At 44.6% G+C, this 21,871-nt stretch overlaps 1 protein-coding gene across 1 annotated transcript in view; it reads right to left on the reverse strand.

The window, feature by feature from the left end:
• Positions 1-21,871, reverse strand: part of fntb (farnesyltransferase, CAAX box, subunit beta) — a 153,369-nt gene that overhangs the window by 65,436 nt on the left and 66,062 nt on the right. The window contains exon 4 of the mRNA XM_068039475.1: positions 4,559-4,650. Within this exon, the coding sequence (XP_067895576.1) occupies positions 4,559-4,650 (92 nt within the window). The remainder of the gene's footprint in view (positions 1-4,558; positions 4,651-21,871) is intronic.

Raw genomic sequence — 21,871 nt, forward strand, 5'->3', positions numbered from 1 at the left:
CGGACTTTATAAAAAAAGATGGGATGGTTTTGCAGACAGCATTGAAGCAATGGCACTTGCTGCTGACCCCAAAGAAAGATGTCCACAAAGGCCTATCACTGTGGCACAGACTTCCTCTTTCCCACATCAGTTTAAATCTGCAGCCAAGTCAAAGGGATATCCGGTCATCCAGCAACAGTGATATCATCAAGCAAGTTGAATAGCCAATCACATTAATGTATTTTCGCTGACAACAAATCAGGAAGTAAAAACTATCGAATCCCTTCACTCTGAATTTTTAAATTTTACAGGTAGCAAAATAAATAATTGGGACATTTACACATGGGATTAAAAGGTAGAAGCTAAAATATGATAAACTTTTCTAAACATGTGGAATTTCTTGGCATAATTGAGAAATTTGACATTCTACAAATATAAAATGACTCTTTCAGGCCCAGTGAGGTTGTTTAGCAGTAATGACGAACTCAGCACCCTGTCAAAACACAGTTACACCCCAATCAACATGGTGTAACTTTTTCAAAGGTTCTTACAATGAGACGAAGAGTGTAAGTTTGCGCCAGTTCAATGATTTTTAATTGATTGCATTCTCTCGGACCTCAACAGCACATCCTATGGGTAAGTATAGAATCACTGACAGCAACTTCTGCCATTTCCACAATATTCTGCACATATGCGGACTCTGGAAGCTGCTACCAGTTTCAGAGGAATAATGATGGCGAATGCTGCCAGTTTCGCTGTCATTACTGCTGCAAAATCCAGGCATTGGGTATGTACTCCAATTGGAAGGAAGTGACTTTAATAGTGTCCAAAGATCTGTGTTGGGGCCTTAACGATTCACTATTTATTAATGACATAGATACTGCAATAATGAACCTTATCTCCAAGTTTGCCCATGACACAAAGATTGCTGACATGTACATAGTTTACTAAAATATAATAGTAAGGTACAAAAAAAAAATCAAAAGGTTAATGGAATGTTAGCCTTTATAACTAGATGGTTAGAATAAAAATGGGAGGCGGTTTTGCTGCAGCTATACCAGATGGTTAAAACCCATCAGGGCACCACACCTTAGAAAAGATATAGATTAGCCTTGGAAAGATTGCAGTGCAGATTCACCAGAATGTTACCAGGGCTCCCAGGGTTAGATTATGAGAGATTGCATAAACTAGCCTTGTATTCCTGGAATATAGCAGGTAAAGGGATGGTTTGATTGAGGGTTTTAGGATGTTGAGAGGAATTGGTACAGTAGATAGACAGAAACTTTTCCCACTGATGGGGGAAAATCAGAGCCAGGCCATTCAGGAGAGAAGTTAGGAAATACTTCTTCATGAAGAAGTGTGAACTGTCTCCCACAAGAAACATTAGATGCTAGCTCAATTGATAATTTTATATACGAGATTGATAGATTTTTGTTAGCTGAGAGTATTAAGTAGTGACTGGAGGGCTGTTTCCAGTGGCATTCCGCAGGGCTCAGTACTGGGTCCCCTGCTTTTTGTGGTGTATATTAACGATTTGGGCGTAAATGTAGGGGGCATGATCAAGAAGTTTGCGGATGACACAAAGATTGTCCATGTGGTAGATAGCGAGGAGGATAGCTGCAGGAAGTTATTGATGGGCAGAAAAGTGGCAAATAGAATTCAATCTGGAGAAGTGTGAGGAGATGCATTTGGGGAGGTCAAACAAGGCAAAGGAATACTCGATTAATGGGAAAATACTGAGAAGTGTAGAGGAAGTAAGGGACCTTGGAGTGAATGTCCACAGATCCCTGAAGGCAGCAGGATAGGTCGATAAGGTGGTTAAGAAGGCATATGGAATCCTCTTTTTCATTTGCCGAGGTATAGAATATAAGAGCAGGAAGGTTATGCTGGAATGTATAACTCATTGGTTAGGCCACAACTTGAGTACTGTGTGCAGTGCTGGTCACCTCATTACAGAAAGGATGTAATTGCACTAGAGAGGGTACAGAGGAGATTTACGAGGACTGGAAAAATGCAGCTATGAGGAAAGATTGGATAGGCTGGGGTTGTTCTCTTTGGAACAGAAAAGGCTGAGGGGAGATCTGATTGAAATGTACAAAATTTTGAGTGACCTGGATAGAGTGGAGGTGAAGAGTCTATTCATCTTAGCAGAGAGGTCAGTGACAAGTGGGCATAGATTTAAAGTAATTGGTAGAAAAATTAGAGGGGAGATGAGGAAAAACTTTTTCACCCAGAGGGTGTGATGGTCTGGAACTCACTGCCTGAAAGGGTAGTTGAGGCAGAGACCCTCAACTCATTCAAAAGGAGTCTGGATATGCACCTCAAGTGCCGTAAGCTGCAGGGCTACGGACCAAATGCTGGAAGGTGGGATTAGAATAGATGGATCGTTTTTCAGCTGGCACAGACACAATGGGCCAAGTGACCTCTTTCTGTGCCTGAAACTTTTCTATGATTTTGAGCCAAGGCAGGTGGTTGGAGTTAGGATACAGATAAGCCATGATCTCACTGAATGGGGGGACAGGCTCGAGGGGCTGACTCTTGTTAACTACAATCCTATGCAGAATTCAATCCATAAGCCTATCACATGACAATTTCCACCATTTTGACTGCATGAAATGGAGTCAGATTAATTTGTATCCACAGAGGTGGTATAGAATTACTACCTTATGCAATATAATTGGCTTCTTCACATGAAAGCTATGCCTGTGTTACATGAACTAAACCCATTTTTAAGGCTAAAAGTTACTTGAACTAAAAATTTTAAATTACAGATTTTGTCAATTGTTAAAGATGGAACAATTCATAAAGCTTTAAGCAATTTAGACACAAAGAGCAATATTTTCCTTTTCCCCAAAATTTGATGGTATCTTTTTTAAGGTAAAGCTCCTGCTTCAGAATGAGCCAAGAAAACACTAAATCCTCCATAAAATAGCATTTATTAAGCATACAGCCTCGAGATAAGAGTGCAATTGCATTGATGCAACTACAGATTATGTGCAAGTGTGTTTGACTGGAAATCAAAGGCTTGCATAGTATAAGACAAAGTTCCAGATGTAAGTAAAACCTCCAGTCTTCATGCTCTTCAACTTTCATGGATGAATTCTGAAAAGCAGTAGGTTCAATACCAGAAAACCAAAATGCGCCAGGAAAAAAAAGGACAATGATTCAGATTCTATGGCAACACTGCAAAATGCTAACCAAGGCACAAAATGTGTCCCAAGGTTGAATGGATATCCAGTCAACCCAACAATAAGTTGAGAGACCAGTCCATAGTAATTTCATGGAATCAACGCAAATTATTCTATCATTACACAACAGAGAGGAATGGGATCTACTAAAACCAAACAGCCTTTCATTTCTGTTCTAATCTTGAAGGATTACCAGTCAAACAGCACAATTTGTTAACACACCTTTAGTCAAGAATTTCTATGAATAAGAGCAGAATCATGAAAGTTAGCTGGACAGAAGTGTCAGCCAAAGCAATGTCAGCTGCAACAGAGATAGCAGTCTCTGAAGACTTCAAGACTGGCTTATGCGCTGCATGATGTTCAAGCATGAAACCAAGGGTTAGGAGCTTGCAAGAAACTTTTGAGTTTAAGTTCAACTCGATGCCTCTATTCTGAGCAAGTGATGCAATATGACCTCATTCATATGCCACATCTGACTCAAGACATACTAGGATATTATAGTCATCTGTTGGACAAATAAAGCATTGTTTAACAAACAATCCTTGTTGTGTCAGTTGCAGAAGCCAATTATGATGAGAAACTATGAATCAAGCAAAGCCTCTACAATTCTTATACCCTTTTGCCGAGCTATGCTCATTCCGTTTTGCTTTAAAACAGTGAATGCTTGGATGAACTAAGTTAACATGTTAAGTTTCGCGGACGCTCTCTCTCAAAATGTTAATTCATTTCTAACACTGCCAGCCTCACTAACTCCCTCAAATCAGTACCCACCCCCCACCCCAAATATCAGCACCTACTGTGTGAACTATGGTTGTTATCCTTTGTTACAATTCAGAAGGGATATGGATTGAAATATTCTGCTTAGGTAAGTTATTACAATGTTTTTGTACAAACGAGGTTCATGGGGGAGATGGTGGCATAGTGGTAATGTCACTGGACTAGTAATCCAGAGACCCAGGCTAATGTGGAACTTCAATTCAATTTATTAATAAATCCAATTAATTAATAAAAATCTGCAATTGAAAGCTAGTTTCAGTAATGGTGCCATGAAATTTGATTGGCGTAAAAACCTATCTGGTTCGCTAATGTCCTTTAGGGAAAGAAATCTGCTGTCCTTACCTTCTCTGGCCTATATGTGACTCCAGACCAACAGCAATGTGGTTGACTCTTAACTGCCCTCTGAAATGGCCTAGCAAGCCACTCAGTTGTCAAGGGCAAATAGGGAAGGGCAATAAATGCTGACCTTGCCAGCGATGCCCACATCCCATGAAATTTTAAAAAATGCAAACTATAAATATAAAACTTAAAATATGATGTAAAACTAAAGATTCGACAATGGTCTTTCAACTACAAGAATGATGTTAAGGTTTGCAGGTTTAGTGTATACTCACTTGGATGCCATACACTCATCAAGTGGCTCACCAAGAAGCTCCAAGCTGTGCAGGATCCAGTAACAGAGCCAGGGCCGGCTTGCATCCAAACACTGAAACAAAACCAGAAACACATTATTTATAACCACATAACAACAAAAGAAACTTAGCTGAAAAAATGTAGAAATGCCTGATATATGCATAGATTAAACGTAGGCCTGGACAACGTATGTCAGCCAAGAGCGACGTCTCAATTCATTCCATCTTCGCTGCCTCCGGAGAATACTTGGCATCAGGTGGCAGGACCGTATCTCCAACGCAGACGTCCTCGAGGCGGCCAACATCCCCAGCTTATACACACTACTGAGTCAGCGGGGCTTGAGATGGCTTGGCCATGTGAGCCGCATGGAAGATGGCAGGATCCCCAAAGACACATTGTACAGCGAGCTCGCCACTGGTATCAGACCCACCGGCCGTCCATGTCTCCACTTTAAAGACGTCTGCAAACGCGAAATGAAGTCCTGTGACATTGATCACAAATCGTGGGAGTCAGTTGCCAGCGTCCGCCAGAACTGGCGGGCAGCCATAAAGGCGGGTCTAAAGTGTGGCGAGTCGAAGAGATTTAGCAGTTGGCAGGAAAAAAGAGGCGCGCAAGGGGAGAGCCAACTGTGTAACAGCCCCGACAAACAAATTTTTCTGCAGCACCTGTGGAAGAGCCTGTCACTCTCGAATTGGCCTTTATAGCCACTCCAGGTGCTGTTCCACACACCACTAACCACCTCCAGGCGCTTACCGATTGTCTCTCGAGATAAGGAGGCAAAAGAAGATGCATAGATTATCAAACAAAGTGAAAGATTGTCCAAATATAATGTATTTATTAAATAAATAATGCTCATTTAGAATATTGAAAGCAAAAACAATCCTCAGACATCAACATATAAACTTTAGATTGAGATAAAAATACTCTTACCCACAACACTATGAAAATGCACCCCTAGCCAAGCTGTTCCTGTACAGCTACAACACGGGCACACAACCGACAATGTGGAAAATTGCCTAGGTATGTCCTGTACACAAAAAGCACGACAAATTCAACCCAGCCAATTACCGCCCCATCAGTCTACCCGCGATCATCAGCAAAGTGATGGAAGATGTCATCAACAATGCTATCAAGCAGCACTTACTCAGCAATAACCGGTTCGCTGATGCTCAGTTTGGGTTCCGCCCGGGCCACTTAGCTCCTGACTTCATTATAGCCTTGGTCCAAACATGGACAAAAGAGCTGAACTCAAGAGGTGAGGAGAGTGACTGCCCTTGACATCAAGGCAGCATTTGACCCAGTATGGCATCAAGAAGCCTGAGCAAAACTGCAGCCAATGGGAATCGGGGAAAACTCTCCACTGGTTGGAGTCATTAAGGAGGACAGTTGTGGTTGTTGGAGGTCAATCATCTCAGTCCCAGGACACAGCTGCAGGGGTTCCTCAGGGTCGTGTACCAGGCCCAACCATCTTCAGCTGCTTCATAAATGACCTTCCTTCCATCATAAGGTCAGAAGTGGGGATATTTGCTGATGATTGCACAACGTTCAGCACCATTCACAACTCCTCAGATACTGAAACAGCCTGTGTAGAAATGCAGCAAGACCTGGATAACATTCAGGCTTGGGCTGATAAGTGGCATGTTACATTTGTGCCACACAAGTGCCAGGCAATGACCATCTCAAACAAGAGAGAATCCAATCATCTCCCCTTGATGTTCAATGGCACTACCATCGCTGAATCCACCACTATCAACATCCTGAGGGTTACCATTGACCAGAAACAGAACTGGACCAGCCACATAAATACTGTGGCTACAAGAGCAGGTCTGAAGCTGGGAATTCTGTGGCAAGTAACTGACTTCCTGACTCCCCAAAGCCTGTCCACCAAATACAAGGCACAAGTCAGGAGTGTGATGGAATACTCTCCACTTGCCTAGGTCAGTGCAGCTCCAACAACACTCAAGAAGCGTAACACTACCCAGGACAAAGCAGCCCACTTGATTGGCACCCCATCCACCACCTCCAACATTGTATCCTTCCAGCACTGATGCACAGTAGCAGCAGTGTGTACAATCTCCAAGAAGCACTGCAGCAACTTACCAAGCCTCCTTTGACAGCACCTTCCAAACCTGCGGCATCTACCACCTAGAAGGACAAAGGCAGCAGATGCATGGGAACTCCATCACCTTCAAGTTTCCCTCCAAGCCAAACACCATCCTGATTTGGAACTATATCGCCGTTCCTTCACTGTCACTGGGTCAAAATCCTAGAAAACCCTTCCTAACAGCACTGTGGGTGTACCTACAACACATGGACTGCAGCGGTTCAAGAAGGTGGCTCACCACCACCTTCTCAAGGGCAATGAGGGATGGGCAATAAATGTTGGCCTAGCCAGAGAAGTCCACTCCCGTGAAAAAATTTTAAAAAACACAACCCGCAGCATTATGAAAACAAAACACTTGACGCTGGTTTTAAACTGGGACTATGCATGTCATCGAGTCACAGAGTCATTTACAGCACAGAAAGAGCCCACTAAGTCCATGCTGGCTCTTTGTACAGCAATCCAGTCAGTCCCACGTCCCCATTCAATCCCCATAGCTCTGTAAGTTTATTTCTTTCAAGTGGCCATCCAATTTCCTTTTGAAAACATTTATTGTCTCCGCTTCAACCACAGTTATGGGCAGTGGCTTCCAGGTCATTACCACCCACAGCGTAAAAATGTTCTTCCTCATATTTCCCCTGCATGTCTTGCAAAAAACCCTCAATCTGTGTCTTCTAGTCTTTGTACCATTAATTAATGGGAACAGTTTTTCCTTATCTAACTAATCTAAGCCTGTCATAATCTTGTACACTTCTATCAAATTTCCCATCAATCTCCTTTGTTCTAGGAAAACAACCCAAGCTTTTCCAACCTAACCTTGTAACTAAAATCCCCATCTCTTGAATCATTCTGGTAAATCTTCTTTGCACCCTCTCAAGGACCCTCACATCCTCCCTGACGTATGGTGATCCGAACTGGATGCAATACTCTAGTTGGCGCCTAACCAAAGCTTCAGTAGAACTTTCCTGCTTTTGTACTCAATGTCTCGATTTATGAAGCCCAAAATCCCATATGCTTTACGAACTACTCTCTCAATAGGTTCTGCCACCTTCAAAGATCGATGCACATGCACCTCTCGGCCCCTCTGTTCCTGAACACTCTTTAGAACTGTGCCATCAAGCATATAGTGTCGCTCCCTATTCCTTCTGCCAAAATGCATCACCTCACACTTGTCAATATTAAATTCCATCTTCCACCTGTCTGCCCATTCTGCTAGCCTGTTACGTCCTGTTGCAGGAAGTTCATATCATTCTCACTTTTTGCCACAACTCCAAGTTTGGTGTCATTGACAAATTTTGAAAGTCTACTTTGTATTCCAAGATCAAAGTCATCTACATATAGCAAAAAAAGCAGTGGTTTGCTGTCTGCCACCCTCCAGCCTGAAAAACAACCATTTACTACAATTTTGCTTTTAATTTACTACAATTCGCTGTTTTCTGTCCTTACGCCAATTTTTTTATCCAATTGGACACTGACCCTCCTATTCCATGAGCCTCAATTTTGTTAAGATGCCACATAAAAAGCTGGTTATCAAACGCTTTCTTAAAATTCATATGAACAACATACACCACATTCCCTTCATCAACCTTCTCTGTTAGTTCATCAAAAAATTCAATCAGATTAGTCAATCATGATCTACCTTTTACAAATCCATGCTGGCTCTGCTTAATTAACTCGAACCTCTCCAAGGTTATTGTTTCTAAACCTTTACCCAACACTGATGTTAAACTAACTGGCCTGTAGTTGCTAGGACTGTCCTTACACCTTTTTTGAATAAGGGTGTCAAATTTGTCACTCTCCTATCCTCTGGCACCTTCCCTATATCCAGGGAAGATTGGAAGGTCTTCCGCTATCTCCACCTCAACTTCCTTTCCCAGCCTTGGATACAAGCTATCCGGACCAGGTGACTTATCTACCCTAAGCACAGCCAGACTTTTTAGTACCTCCCGCTCTCAATTTTTACCCTATCCATTGCCTCAATTCTCTCCGTTTCTAACAATATTTTGTCAGATTCCTCTTCCTTTGTGAACACTGATACAAAGTACTCATTAATTATATTAGCCTTGTCCTGCGCCTCTAAGCATGTATTATCCTCTTTGTCCATTATAGGTCCTACTCCACCTCTTACTACCCGCTTACTATTTACATACCAGATCATTTTTGGCTTCCTTTTTAAGTTGATTGCCATTCTATTCTCACATTCTCTCTTTTTCCAGTCTATTTCCCTCCTTACCTCCCCTCTCAACTGATTGTATTTGACCTGGTTCTCACCTGAAGAATTCACCTGACATGCATCATGCACACTCTTTTTTTGTTTCATCATAATCTCTATCTCCCTCATCATCCAAGGAGCCATTTTTGGTTCCCTTACCTTTCACCCTTATTAGAATGTACCTAGACTTTACCTGAAGCATCTTTTCCTTAAAGATAACCCATTGTTCCAATATAGCTCTTCCTGTCAGTTGTTGGTTCTATTTACCCTGGCTAGATCCCTTCTCATCATGTTGAAATTAGCCCTCTTCCAATCCCTTCTCATCATGTTGAAATTAGCCCTCTTCCAATCTAGATCTTCTACCTTATTTCATTCCTTACTTCTCTTCACTACTAGTCTAAACCTTCTGATATGATGATCACTCTGACCCAAGTGCTCCCCGACAGACACTTGGTCATACAAACATACAAATTAGGAGCAAGAGCAGGCCACTCTGCCCCTCGAGCCTGCTCTGCCATTCAATAAGTTCATGGCTGAACGGATTACTCCACATTTCCACCTACCCCCGATAACCTTTCACCCCCTTGCTTATCAAGAATCTATCTACCTCTGCCTTAAAAATATTCAAGGACTCTGCTTCCACCACCTTTTGAAGAAGAGAATTCCAAAGACTCACGAACTTCCGAGAAAAAACTTCTCCTCATCTCTGTCTTCAATGGGCGACCCCTTATTTTAAAACAGTAACCCCTGGTTCCAGATTCTCCCACAGGGAAAAACATCCTATCCACATCCACCCTGTCAAGACGCCTCAGGATCTTATATGTTTCAATCAAGTCGCCTCTTACTCTTCTAAATTCCAGCGGATACAAGCCGACTTGGCCCACCCCATTTCTCAGCACCAGATCCAGCAATGCCTCCATTCAGTTGGGCTGAGAACATACTGATCAAGGAAGTTCTCCTGAACAATTTTCAGAAATTCCTCTCGTTCCTTACCCTTTACTCTAAAATTTTCCCAATCAATATTTGGGTGATTAAAGTTCCCCAATATCACCACTCTATAGTTCTTGCACATCTCTGTGATTTCCCTCCACATTTGCTCCTCCATCTCTCTATTTTCAGGCCTAGAGAATATCCCGAGTAGCGTGATCATACCCTTTTTGCTCCTTAACTCTAACCAAATGGATTCTGTCCTTGCCCCTTCGAGGACATCCTCCCTTTCCAACACTGCAATCTCTTCCCTAATCAGTACTGCCACCTCACCTCCCTTTTTCCCTTCTTTATCTTTTCTGAACACTTTATATCCTTGTATATTAAGCACCCAGTCCTCGCCATTTCTAAGCCACGTTTCTGTTATTATCACTACATCATATTCGCATACTGCTATTTGTGCTTGTAGCTCACCAACTTGATTCACCACACTTTGTCTGTTTAAACACATGTATTGTAATCCTGCTTTTGCATTCCTAGTAGTCCTGCTCAGTCCGTTCCCATCTAATACGAAACTACTCCCCTCTCTAGTACTAACACTTTCACATTATGCACCTTATTCCTCTTTTCTACTTCTATGTGCTGGTGCCCATCCCCCTGCCAATTTATTTTAAACCCTCCCAACCACAGTAGTGAATGTCCCCACAAGGACATTGGTCCCAGTCCTGTTGTGGTGCAACTCATCTCTTTAGAATAGGTGCCTTCTGTCCCAGAATTGGTCCCAATGCCCCAAGAATCTGAAGCCCTCTCTCCTGTGCCATGCTTCAAGCCATGCACTGATCCTCCCTATCTTCCTATTTTTACTTTCGCTAGCATGTGGCACTGGGAGTAATCCAGAGGTTACTATCTTTGAGGTCCTACTCTTTAAACTGCTCCCTAGCTCCTAAAAATCCGAACGTAGGACCTCAATATTTGCCCTTGCTACATTGTTGGTACCAATGTGTACCACAACTTCTGGCTCACTCCCTTCCCCCTGCAAAATATCCTGCACCTCTCCCTGATGTCCTTTACTCTGGCACCAGGGAGGAAACACGCCATGCGGGACTCATGATAAGCGTTACACAAATGTTTATCCGTTCCAGTGACTATGGAATCACCTATAACAACTGCATTTCTGCATTTTGCTGCTCCCTCCTCTACGGTCTCTTGCCCATTGGTGCCATCGTCTGGACTGCACTCCTTCAAGGTGTCGTCACTCCCAGCAGTCTCCAAACCAGAGTACCGGCTTAAGAGTAGCACGCACAGACTCCTGCACTTTCTGCCTCATTCTACTCTTCCAGATGGCAGCCCACCTACTATCCTGAACTCCTACTGACTGTGGGGTGACCACCTCCTGGAATGCAAGATCCAGGAATCTCTCCTGCTCTCTGATGCTCCGCAGTGATTTTAGCTGCCCCGCAAGCTCAGAAATCCTGATCTCAAGCAGAAGCAGCTGGAGACACTTCCTACACGTGATCGTCCAAGACAAATGAAATGGCCTGAAGTCCCACACGCGCAGGAATTGCAAGCAACAGGTTGCAGCTGCCCATCCATGATCTGGAAAAAAACTCTCCAGTCCCTTTTTAAACAATCTTTTTGGTATCCCTGTTTAAACTATCAATTTTAATTAATACCTCTTGTCCTGCTCTGTACTTATACTTTTATTACAACACTTACTGTTACACTAGCCTGATTGAATATTTTTAATTTCCCAGTTCCTACTCTGAGCCAATACCCTCGTTTAGAGAGAGAAAATAAAAAAATACTCACCAATCACTGGACTGGTGACTTCTTCCCTGTGACGTCACACTGTGATCTACTTTAGAATGCAGTCAATCGAAACCTCCCTCTCTGGCCTGCTCCTTTACATTGCCCCGGTGTCACTGTGCTCCCTCTCCGGCCTGCTTCTTTACATTGCCCCTGGTCTCACTGTGCTCCCTCTCAGGCCTGCTCCTTTATACTGCCCCCAGTCTCACTGTGCTCCCTCTCAGGGCTGCTCATTTACACTGCTGCCGGTCTGACTGTGCTTCCCCTCGGCCTGCTCCTTTACACTGCCCCCGGTCTTGCTGTGCTCCCTCTCAGGCCCGCTCCTTTAGGCTGCCGCTGGTCTCATTGTGCTTCCCCTCGGCCCACTCCTTTACACCGCCACTGGTCATCTTGTGCTCACTCTCAGGTCTGCTCCTTTATACTGAGTGGCCCTGGCAGAACCCAAACCGAGCATCAGTGAGCAGGTTATTGCTGAGCAAGTGCTGCTTGATAGCGCTGTCGATGACCCCCTCCATCACTTTGCTGACGATAGGGAGCAGACCTATAGGGTGGTAATAGGCCAGGTTGGATTTATCCTGTTTTTTGTGCACAGGACATACCTGGGCAATTTTCCACATTGCCAGGTAGATGCCAGTATTGTATCTGTACTGGAACAGCTTGGCTAGGGGCACAACTAGTTCTGAAGCACAAGTCTTCAGTACTGTTACGGCCAGGTGAGGAGGGGATCTCAGGCTATCCTTTCGCCTTTTCTCTTGTTTGACCGCAACAGGCTTTAGCCTTTTCTAACACAGTGGTTGAGTTTACCACCTCAGTGAGTGTTTACTCTTGTTCCTCTAACGTGATTGTGAAAGAACCAGACAGGTTTTCTTGAGTTTAAAAAAGAGGTAAGTTTATTACACTTAACATTCTAACCCAATTTAAAATACGCTACACATTCACACACGCGAGTCACACACACACAAAAAGATTAGAGGGAAATAGATTTGGTGGTTGGATTAAAGTCTGGAATAAATGGAATTTAAATACAGTATGAGAGAGAGAGAGAGAGAGAGAGAGAGAGAGAGAGAGCCTGCTTCGTGGCTGGCTTTGCAGTTACTGCCTGTCTGCTGTCTGTGAGACAAATTTCCATCTATCGAACTCCTTTGTTTTTAATGAGGATTTGTTCTGGAATCGTCTCTGAAATTCAAAATTCACATGCCTCAAGATGTCCAGTCACTATTGGAGGGTGTTGGCTCTTTCAAAGTTAACAACTCTGACAGCTGTGCTAATAAAACCATTCTAGGTAATTCAGTCACTTAGAGCAAACCATTGTTCTGGCAGGGCTTTGTTAGACTTCTCGTCTCCAGTTCAATCTCCTGCTGTTTCAAATGTAAATTGGAGTGGCCATCTTGGCTGCTAGTCATAGAGTCATAGAGTGATACAGCACTGAAACAGGCCCTTCGGCCCACCAAGTCTGTGCCGACCATCAACCACCCATTTATACTAATCCTACATTAACCTCGTGTTGATGCGCAGCGGCCCTTCTGCTTGGAATGATGCAGCTTCTTTGGTTTGAGTCTAACCTTGCTGCACACCAGGGAGTGGTCGGTGTCGCAGTCCGCACTGTGGAAGCTGCGTGTGGTTTAAACGCTGTTTAAAGAGGCTCGCCTTGTGACGATGAGATCCAGCTGGTGCCAACAACGTGATCTTGGGTGCCTCCAAGAAACCTGGTGACAGGGCTTATTGTGAAAGAACAAGTTGGTGATGCAGAGGTTATGATAGGTACACAACTCAAGCAGTCTCTGTCCATTCTCATTCATCCTTCCAATGCCATAGCGCCCAAGGCAGGAGGGCCATGAGTCATGGTGGGCCTCAACCCTGGCATTAAAGTCCCCCAGCAGGAACAGATGTTCGGTATTGGGGATGCTACTAATTATGGAATTCCTCGTAGAACTGGTCTTTAGCTTCAGGTGGGGAGCAGAGTGTTGGAGCATAGATGCTGAGTAGGTGTACTGGACCAGAGGCGGTGAGCAGTCGGATGGACAGTATGCATTCTGAGCCATTTGAAGGTGGCCCTATCATGCTGAGCAAAGAGTTTCTGATGGTGAAGCCCACTCCATGCTGTCTTGGTTCTTCAGGATTCCTACCCTGCCAGAAGAAGGTGTAGCTTTGCTCTTTCGAACAGAGAGATCGACCATTGACATGCTGTTCTCCCTTCGTCAGCTACAGGAGAAATGCTGCGAACAACAGATGCCCCTCTACGTTGCTTTCATTGATCTCACCAAAGCCTTTGACCTCGTCAGCAGACGTGGTCTCTTCAGACTACTAGAAAAGATCGGATGTCCATCAAAGCTACTAAGTATCATCACCTTATTCCATGACAATATGAAAGGCACAATTCAGCACAGCGGCGCATCAGACCCCTTTCCTATCCTGAGTGGCGTGAAACAGGGCTGTGTTCTCGCACCTACACTGTTTGGGATCTTCTTCTCCCTGCTGCTCTCACATGCGCTCAAGTCTTCAGAAGAAGGAATTTTCCCGCACGCAAGATCAGGTGGCAAGTTGTTCAACCTTGCCCGTTTTAGAGCAAAGACCAAAGTACGGAAAGTCCTCATCAGGGAACTTCTCTTTGCTGACGATGCTGCATTAACATCGCACACGTAAGAGTGTCTGCAGAATCTCATCGACAGGTTTGCGGCTGCCTGCAACGAATTTGGCCAAACCATCAGCCTCAAGAAAACGAACATCATGGGACAGGACGTCAGAAATGCTCCATCCATCAATATTGGCGACCACGCTCCGGAAGTGGTTCAAGAGTTCACCTACCTAGGCTCAACTATCACCAGTAACCTGTCTCTCAATGCAGAAATCAACAAGCGCATGGGAAAGGCTTCCACTGCTATGTCCAGACTGGCCAGGAGAGTGTGGGAAAATGGCGCACTGACACAGAACACATAAAGCCTGTGTCCTCAGTACCTTGCTCTACGGCAGCGAGGCCTGGACAACGTATGTCAGCCAAAAGCGACATCTCAATTCATTCCATCTTCGCTGCCTCCGGAGAATCCTTGGCATCAGGTGGCAGGACCGTATCTCCAACACAGAAGTCCTCGAGGCGGCCAACATCCCCAGCTTATACACACTACTGAGTCAGCGGCGCTTGAGATGGCTTGGCCATGTGAGCCGCATGGAAGATGGCAGGATCCCCAAGGACACATTGTACAGCGAGCTCGCCACTGGTATCAGACCCACCAGCTGTCCATGTCTCCACTTTAAAGACGTCTGCAAACGCGACATGAAGTCTTGTGACATTGATCACAAGTCATGGGAGTCAGTTGCTAGCGATCGCCAGAGCTGGCGGGCAGCCATAAAAGTGGGGCTAAAGTGTGGCGAGTCGAAGAGGCTTAGCAGTTGGCAGGTAAAAATAAAGTAGCACAAGGGGAGAGCCAAATGCCAAACAGCCCTGACAACCAATTTTATCTGCAGCACCTGTGGAAGAGTCTGTCACTCTAGTATTGGCCTTTATAGCCACTCCAGGCGCTGCTCCATAAACCACTGACCACCTGCAGGCGCTTACCCATTGTCTCCCGAGACAAGGAAGCCAAAGAAGAAGAAAAAAAGAAGACATTAACCCCATATTCCCTACCACATCCCCACCTTCCCTCAATTCTCCTCCCACCTACCTACACTAGGGGCAATTTACACTGGCCAATTTACCTTATCAACCTGCAAGTCTTTGGCTGTGGGAGGATACCGGAGTACCCAGCGGAAACCCACGCAGTCACAGGGAGAACTTGCAAACTCCACACAGGTAGTAGCCAAAACCGAACCCGGGTCGCTTTTTTAAAAAAAAGTTAACTTGTAGGACTCTTTAAAACTCTAATGTGTTCCAACCAATGAAATTAATATTTCCCATTTGACATATAGGGTTTTCCTGGCAGTACTATTGCCGGAATCTTGTCAGGGCCCATAGCCTTTGCAGTATCCAGTACCTTCAACTATTTTTTGATATCATGTGGAGTGAATAGGATTGGCTGAAACTGGCATCTGTGATGCTGGGGACCTCAGGAGTAGGCAGAGATGGATCATCCACTTGGTGCTTCTGGCTGAAGACGGGTGCAAGTGCTTCAGCCTTGTCTTTTGCACTGATGTGCTAGGCTCTCCCATCATTGAGGATGGGGGATGTTTGTCAAGCCTCCTCTTGTCAGTTGTTTAATTGTCCACCACCATTCATGACTATATGTGGCAGGACTGCAGAGCTTAGATCTGATCTGTTGGCTGTGGGATCGCTTAGCCCTGTCTATTACATACTGCTTCCGCTGTTTGGCATGCAAGTAGTCCTGTGTTGTTGCTTCACCAGGTCGACACTTCATTTTAAGGTATGCCTGGTGCTGCTCCTGGCATGCCCTCCTGCACTCTTCATTGAACCACTGAATGGTTGACAGCATTCGTACTCCCACCACTGCCACTCTATAGTGCTTTTGCTGTTGCCTATCAGCCAGCCAGCTAAGACTACTGCCACCCATGGTGAGGTGGTGCAGTCTGAAGTCAGGCCCAGAGTTGCTCGAGGTCATCCTGCAAGACTATCAGCAGTCTCACCCAGTTAAAGTCAGCAACTTTCCACCAGCCATGCTGCAGGTAGCACTGCGTAGGAGCACTAGGGCAGGCAAAGGCACCCACAAAACAGGCACTAAGTGGATGCACAAAGATGAAAAGTTGTTTTTTGTGTCTTATTGGAAACATTGTTGGATAAAGTTGTTATGGAACCACAGAAAAAGGCCATTCAGCCCGTTGTGTCCATGTCAGCCAAAAAAACTAGCCACCCAATCTAATCTCACCTTCCAGTACCTGGTCCCTAGCCTTGCAGGTTACAACACCTCAGGTGCATGTCCAGATACCTTTTAAAAGAATTGAGGGTTTCTGCCTCCACCACCGTTCCTGGCAGCAAATTCCAAACACCCACCACCCTCTGGGTGAAAAAGTTTTTCCTCATGTCCCCTCTAATCCTTCTACCCATCACCTTAAATCTTTGCCCCCTGGTAATTGATCTCTCCGCCAAGGAAAACAGGTCTTCCTGTCTACTCTACCTAGGCCCCTCATAATTTTGTACACCTCAATTAAGTCACCCCTCAGCCTCCTCCGTTCTAAGGAAAACAATCCTAGCTGATCCAATCTTTCCTCATAGCAGTAACTTTCGAGCCCTGGCATCATTCTTGTGAATCTCCTCTGTACTCTCTCCAGAGCAATTATGCCCTTTCTGAAATGTGGTGACCAGAACTGTACGCAATACTCCACTGTGGCCTAACCAGCGTTTCATACAGTTCCAGCATTACATCACTGCTTTTGAATTCTATACCTCGGCCAATAAAGGACTCAGACAGTGGGACGCAGCGAGAGCGGAGCCGGAGCACAAAGAGACTGGGAGAGAGAGCGAGAGTTCACTCATACAGCAGGAAACAGCAAGAGCAGAGCCGGAGCGCAAAGAGACCGGGAAAAAGAGAGAGAGTTCACTCAGACAGCGCCAGAGGTTTGAAAAATAGTCAACAGTGACATCACAGAAAAGCTGCAAGGTGATTGGTTGGTGAGTAACTCTAAATAGCTGGTTTCATAACTAAAGAGAAAGGTCCACAGTTCTTTTTTAATATAGTAAGTAGTGCTTTTTGGCGGGGGTGGGGGGGGGGGGGGGTGGAATCAAGGTTCCTAGTGTAAATAAACTAATTTTTGGAATTTAAGGGAGTAAAAACAGAGTAAAAAACCAAAGTGACATCACAGGAAAACTGTAAGTTCATTGGTTGGTAAGTAACAGCTAATTTGAATTGCCTATTCTAAGTTGATTTCAGATTAAAGGTGAATAGGAGAAATATTTTACAGATTAAAAACTGAAGACCAGTTGGAAATTTAAAAAACAAATTCAAATCTAATTAAATAAAATAGAGATGCAGGGCCAGGCCATGTGTTGTACCTGCATGATGTGGGAGCTGGTGCACCCATTGTGGTTCCCAGTGACCACATCTGTAGCAAGTGTTGGCTGCTCGAGGAACTCCAGCTCAGAGTTGATGAGCTGGAGTCTGAGCTTCAGACACTGCAATACATCAGGGAGGGGGAGAGTTACCTGGACGCTGTGTTTCAGGAGGCAGTCACACCCCTCAGATTAACTACCTTGAATTAGGCCAGTGGTCAGGGACAGGAGGGTGTGACTGTGAGTGAGGCAGGTAGAGGGATCCAGGAGGTAGTGCTGCAGGAGCCTCAGCCATTGTCCTTGTCCAACAGGTTCGAGATTCTTGCTCCCTGTGTGGACGAGAGCAGGGACTGTAGGGAGAATGAGCAAACTGACCACAGCACCGTGGTACAGGGAGCCATTCAAGTAGGGGGAGAAAAGAGAAATGTTGTAATCGGGGATAGTAGAGTTAGGGGCATAGACACTGTTCTCTCTGGCCAGGATCGAGAATCTCGAAGGCTCTGTTGCCTACCTGGTGCCAGGGTTCGGGATATCTCATCTGGGCTGCAGAGGAACTTGGAGTGGAAGGGGAAAGATCCAGTTGTCATGGTCCGCGTAGGCACCAACGATATAGGTAGAACGAGGTTAAAGGTTCTGCTGAGGGAATATGAGCAACTAGCGGCTAAATTAAAAAGCAGAACCAAAAAGGTAATAATCTCTGGATTACTACCCGAGCCATGAGCAAATTGGCAAAGGGTCAATAAAATTAAAGAGGTAAATGTGTGGCTCAAAGATTAGTGTGGGAGAAATGGGTTCGAATTCGTGGGACATTGGCACCAGTACTGAGGAAGGAGGGAGCTGTTCATGCTGGGACCAGATCCTGGCGAATCGCTTAACTAGGGCTGTAGATAGGGCTTTAAACTAAATAGTGGGGGGGGGGGGGGGGGGGGGGGGGAGGGTTCAGTTGCATGGAGAAACAGGAAGTTAAAGGAGAAGGTAGGAGTACAGCTTAGTGGTGAGTTGTTACCAAACTGCAAGAAGTATACTGGTTAAACCAGAAGAGAGAAATAATAAACAGGCAAATAAAGCACCAGTGCTGAGGGAAAGGTTAGTGGGTACAGCCCAAATAAGAGTTCTATATACAAATGCACGGAGTGTAAGGATTAAACTAGATGAGCTGCAGGCGCAAATTCAAATGGAAGATTATGGTGTGGTGGCCATTGCGGAGACGTGGCTGCAGGATGGTCGGGACTGGGACCTAAATATACCTGGTTATAAAGTTTCCAGGAGGGACTGGGAAAATGGCAGAGGGGGTGGAGTAGCCTTACTGATTAGAAATAATATCACCTCATTGGTGAGGGAGGATATAATGAGGGGAAAGCATCCAGTGGAGACCTTATGGGTGGAATTGAGGAACAGAAAAGGATCTAAAACTGTAATAGGTGTTGTGTTTAGACCCCCTGGTAGCAGTTCTGAGGTGTTAGATTGTATAAGTGCACAAATTAAGCAAGTGTGTAACAAAGGCAGAGTAGTATTAATGGGGGATTTCAACTTACACATAGATTGGGAAAGGCAGACTAGCACCTGTCAGAAAGGTAGTGAACTTCTGGAATGTGTCCGGGATAGTTTCCTACAGCAATATGTCCTAGATGTAACAAGGGGACAGGCAATATTAGATTTAGTTATGAGCAAAGAGCCAAATTAAATTAGTAGCCTAACTGTGCGTGAACATTTATCAAATAGTGATCACAACATGATCGAATTCAAGGTAGCGTTTGAAAGTGAAAAGCATGCATCAGCTACTAGAATTTTAAACTTGGGTAAGGCTCACTTTACCGGGATGAGGCAGAGACTGTCCACGGTAAACTGGGTAGATCTGTTAATGGGTCAAACGACTGAAGAACAGTGGAGAGTATTTAAAGAAACATTTAACGAAATACAGAGCGAGTAATTACCCCTGAGAGCAAAAAGCTCCACTTCACAGAAAAAAACAGCCATGGACAACTAAAGAGATTAGGGATAGCATAAAACAAAAAGAAATGGCTTACAAAAATGCAAAACGCAGCACAGATCCGGCTGAATGGGATCGATACAAAGACCAGCAAAGGGTCACAAAGCAGTTTATAAGAGCTACTAAAAGAGATTATGAAAGGAAACTTGCAAGGGACATCAAAATCAATAAGAAGAAATTTTATAGTTACATAAAAGGAAAACAGGTGTTTAGTTTAGTTTAGTTTAGAGATACAGCACTGAAACAGGCCCTTCGGCCCACCGAGTCTGTGCCGACCATCAACCACCCATTTATGCTCATCCTACACTAATCCCATATTCCTACCACATCCCCACCTGTCCCTATATTTCCCTACCACCTACCTATACTGGGGGCAATTTATAATGGCCAATTTACCTACCAACCTGCAAGTCTTTTGGCTTGTGGGAGGAAACCGGAGCACCCGGAGAAAACCCACGCAGACACAGGGAGAACTTGCAAACTCCACACAGGCAGTACCCAGAACTGAACCCTGGTCGCTGGAGCTGTGAGGCTGCGGTGCTAACCACTGCGCCACTGGTCAAGAGCAATGTAGGCCCACTAAAAGCTGAAAATGGAGATATTGTCATTGATAATGGGGAACTGGCAGTCTGTTGAACAATTACTTTGCCTCAGTATTTACAGTTGAAAAGGAGGATAACTTGCCGGAAGTCCCGAAAAAATTAATAGCCGATAGAGGACAGGGACTTAATACAATTAACGTAAGTAAATCTTCAGTAACAAGGAAATTAATGGAACTGAAGAGTGGGAAATCCCCAGGACCTGACAGTTTCCATCCAAGGGTGTTAAAGGAAGTAGGGGAGCACATTGTAGATGCCCTAACGATAGTCTTTCAGAGCTCCCTAGATTCAGGAGTGGTCCACCTGGATTGGAAAGTTGCACGTCACTCCACTTTTTAAGAAGGGTGAAAGGCGGAACCAAGGAAATTACAGACCAGTTAGCCTGACATCTGTGGTGGGCAAGTTGCTGGAGTCTATAATCAAGGATAGGGTGACTGAACACCTAGAGAAATTTCAGTTAATCAGGGACAGCCAGCATGGATTTATGATGGGAAGGTTATGCCTGACAAATCTCATTGAATTTTTTGAAGAGGTGACTAAGGTAGTGGACAGGGGAATGTCTGTGAATGTTATTTATATGGACTTCCAGAAGGCATTTGATGAAGTCCCACATAAGAGACTCTTGACTAAGGTAGAAGTCCATGGAGTTGAGGGCAAATTATTGACATGGTTAGGAAGTTGGTTGAGTGGTAGGCGACAGAGAGTGGGGATAATGGGTAAGTACTCCGATTGGCAGGATGTGACTAGTGGTGTCCCGCAGGGAGCTGTGTTGGGGCCTCAATTATTCACATTATTCATTAACAACTTGGATGATGGCATAGTAAGTCATATATCCAAATTTGCTAATATAAAAAGTTAGGCGGCATTGTAGACAGTCTAGATGATAGCATAAAATTGCAAAGAGATATTGACAGACAAGGTAAGTGGGCAAAACTGTGGCAGATGGATTTCAATGCGGGCAAGTGTGAGGTTATCCATTTTGGACCAAAAAAGGATCGAGCAGGGTACTTTCTAAATGGGAAGAGGTTAAGTACAGTGGATGGCCAAAGAGACTTGGAGGTTCAAGTGCATAGATCTTTAAAATGCCACAAGCAAGTGCAGAAAATAATCAAAAAGGCTAATGGAATGCTAGCCTTTATATCTAGAGGATTGAAGTATAAAGACACAGAGGTTATGCTGCAGCTGTACAAAACCCTGGTTAGACCCCACTTGGAGTACTGTGAGCAGTTCTGGTCACCACACCTTAGGAAGGATATATTGGCCTTGGAGGGAGTGCAACCTAGGTCTACAAGAATGATACCTGGACTACAGGGGTTAAATTACAAGGAGAGATTACACAAATTAGGCCTGTTTTCGCTCGAATTTAGAAGATTAAGGGGTGATCTGATCGAAGACTTCAAGATATTAACAGGAAAAGACAGGCTAGATAAAGATAAACTATTTCCACTGGTTGGAGATTCTAAAACTAGGGGCCATAGTCTAAAAATTAGGAGCAGACCATTCAGGAGAGATGTTAGGAAGCACGTCTTCATGCAAAGGGTGGTAGAGGTTTGGAACTCTCTCCCACAAACAGCAGTTGAAGCTAGAACAGTTGTTAATTTTAAATCTGAGATAGATAGATTTTTGTTAAGCAAAGATATTAAGGGATATGGGGCAAAGGCAGGTATATGGAGTTAGGCCGCGGATCAGTCATGATCTCATTGAATGGCGGGACAGGCTCGAGG

The sequence above is a fragment of the Heterodontus francisci genome, chromosome 9, assembly GCF_036365525.1.
Source record: "Heterodontus francisci isolate sHetFra1 chromosome 9, sHetFra1.hap1, whole genome shotgun sequence".
In the NCBI taxonomy this organism is placed as follows: Eukaryota; Metazoa; Chordata; class Chondrichthyes; order Heterodontiformes; family Heterodontidae; genus Heterodontus; species Heterodontus francisci.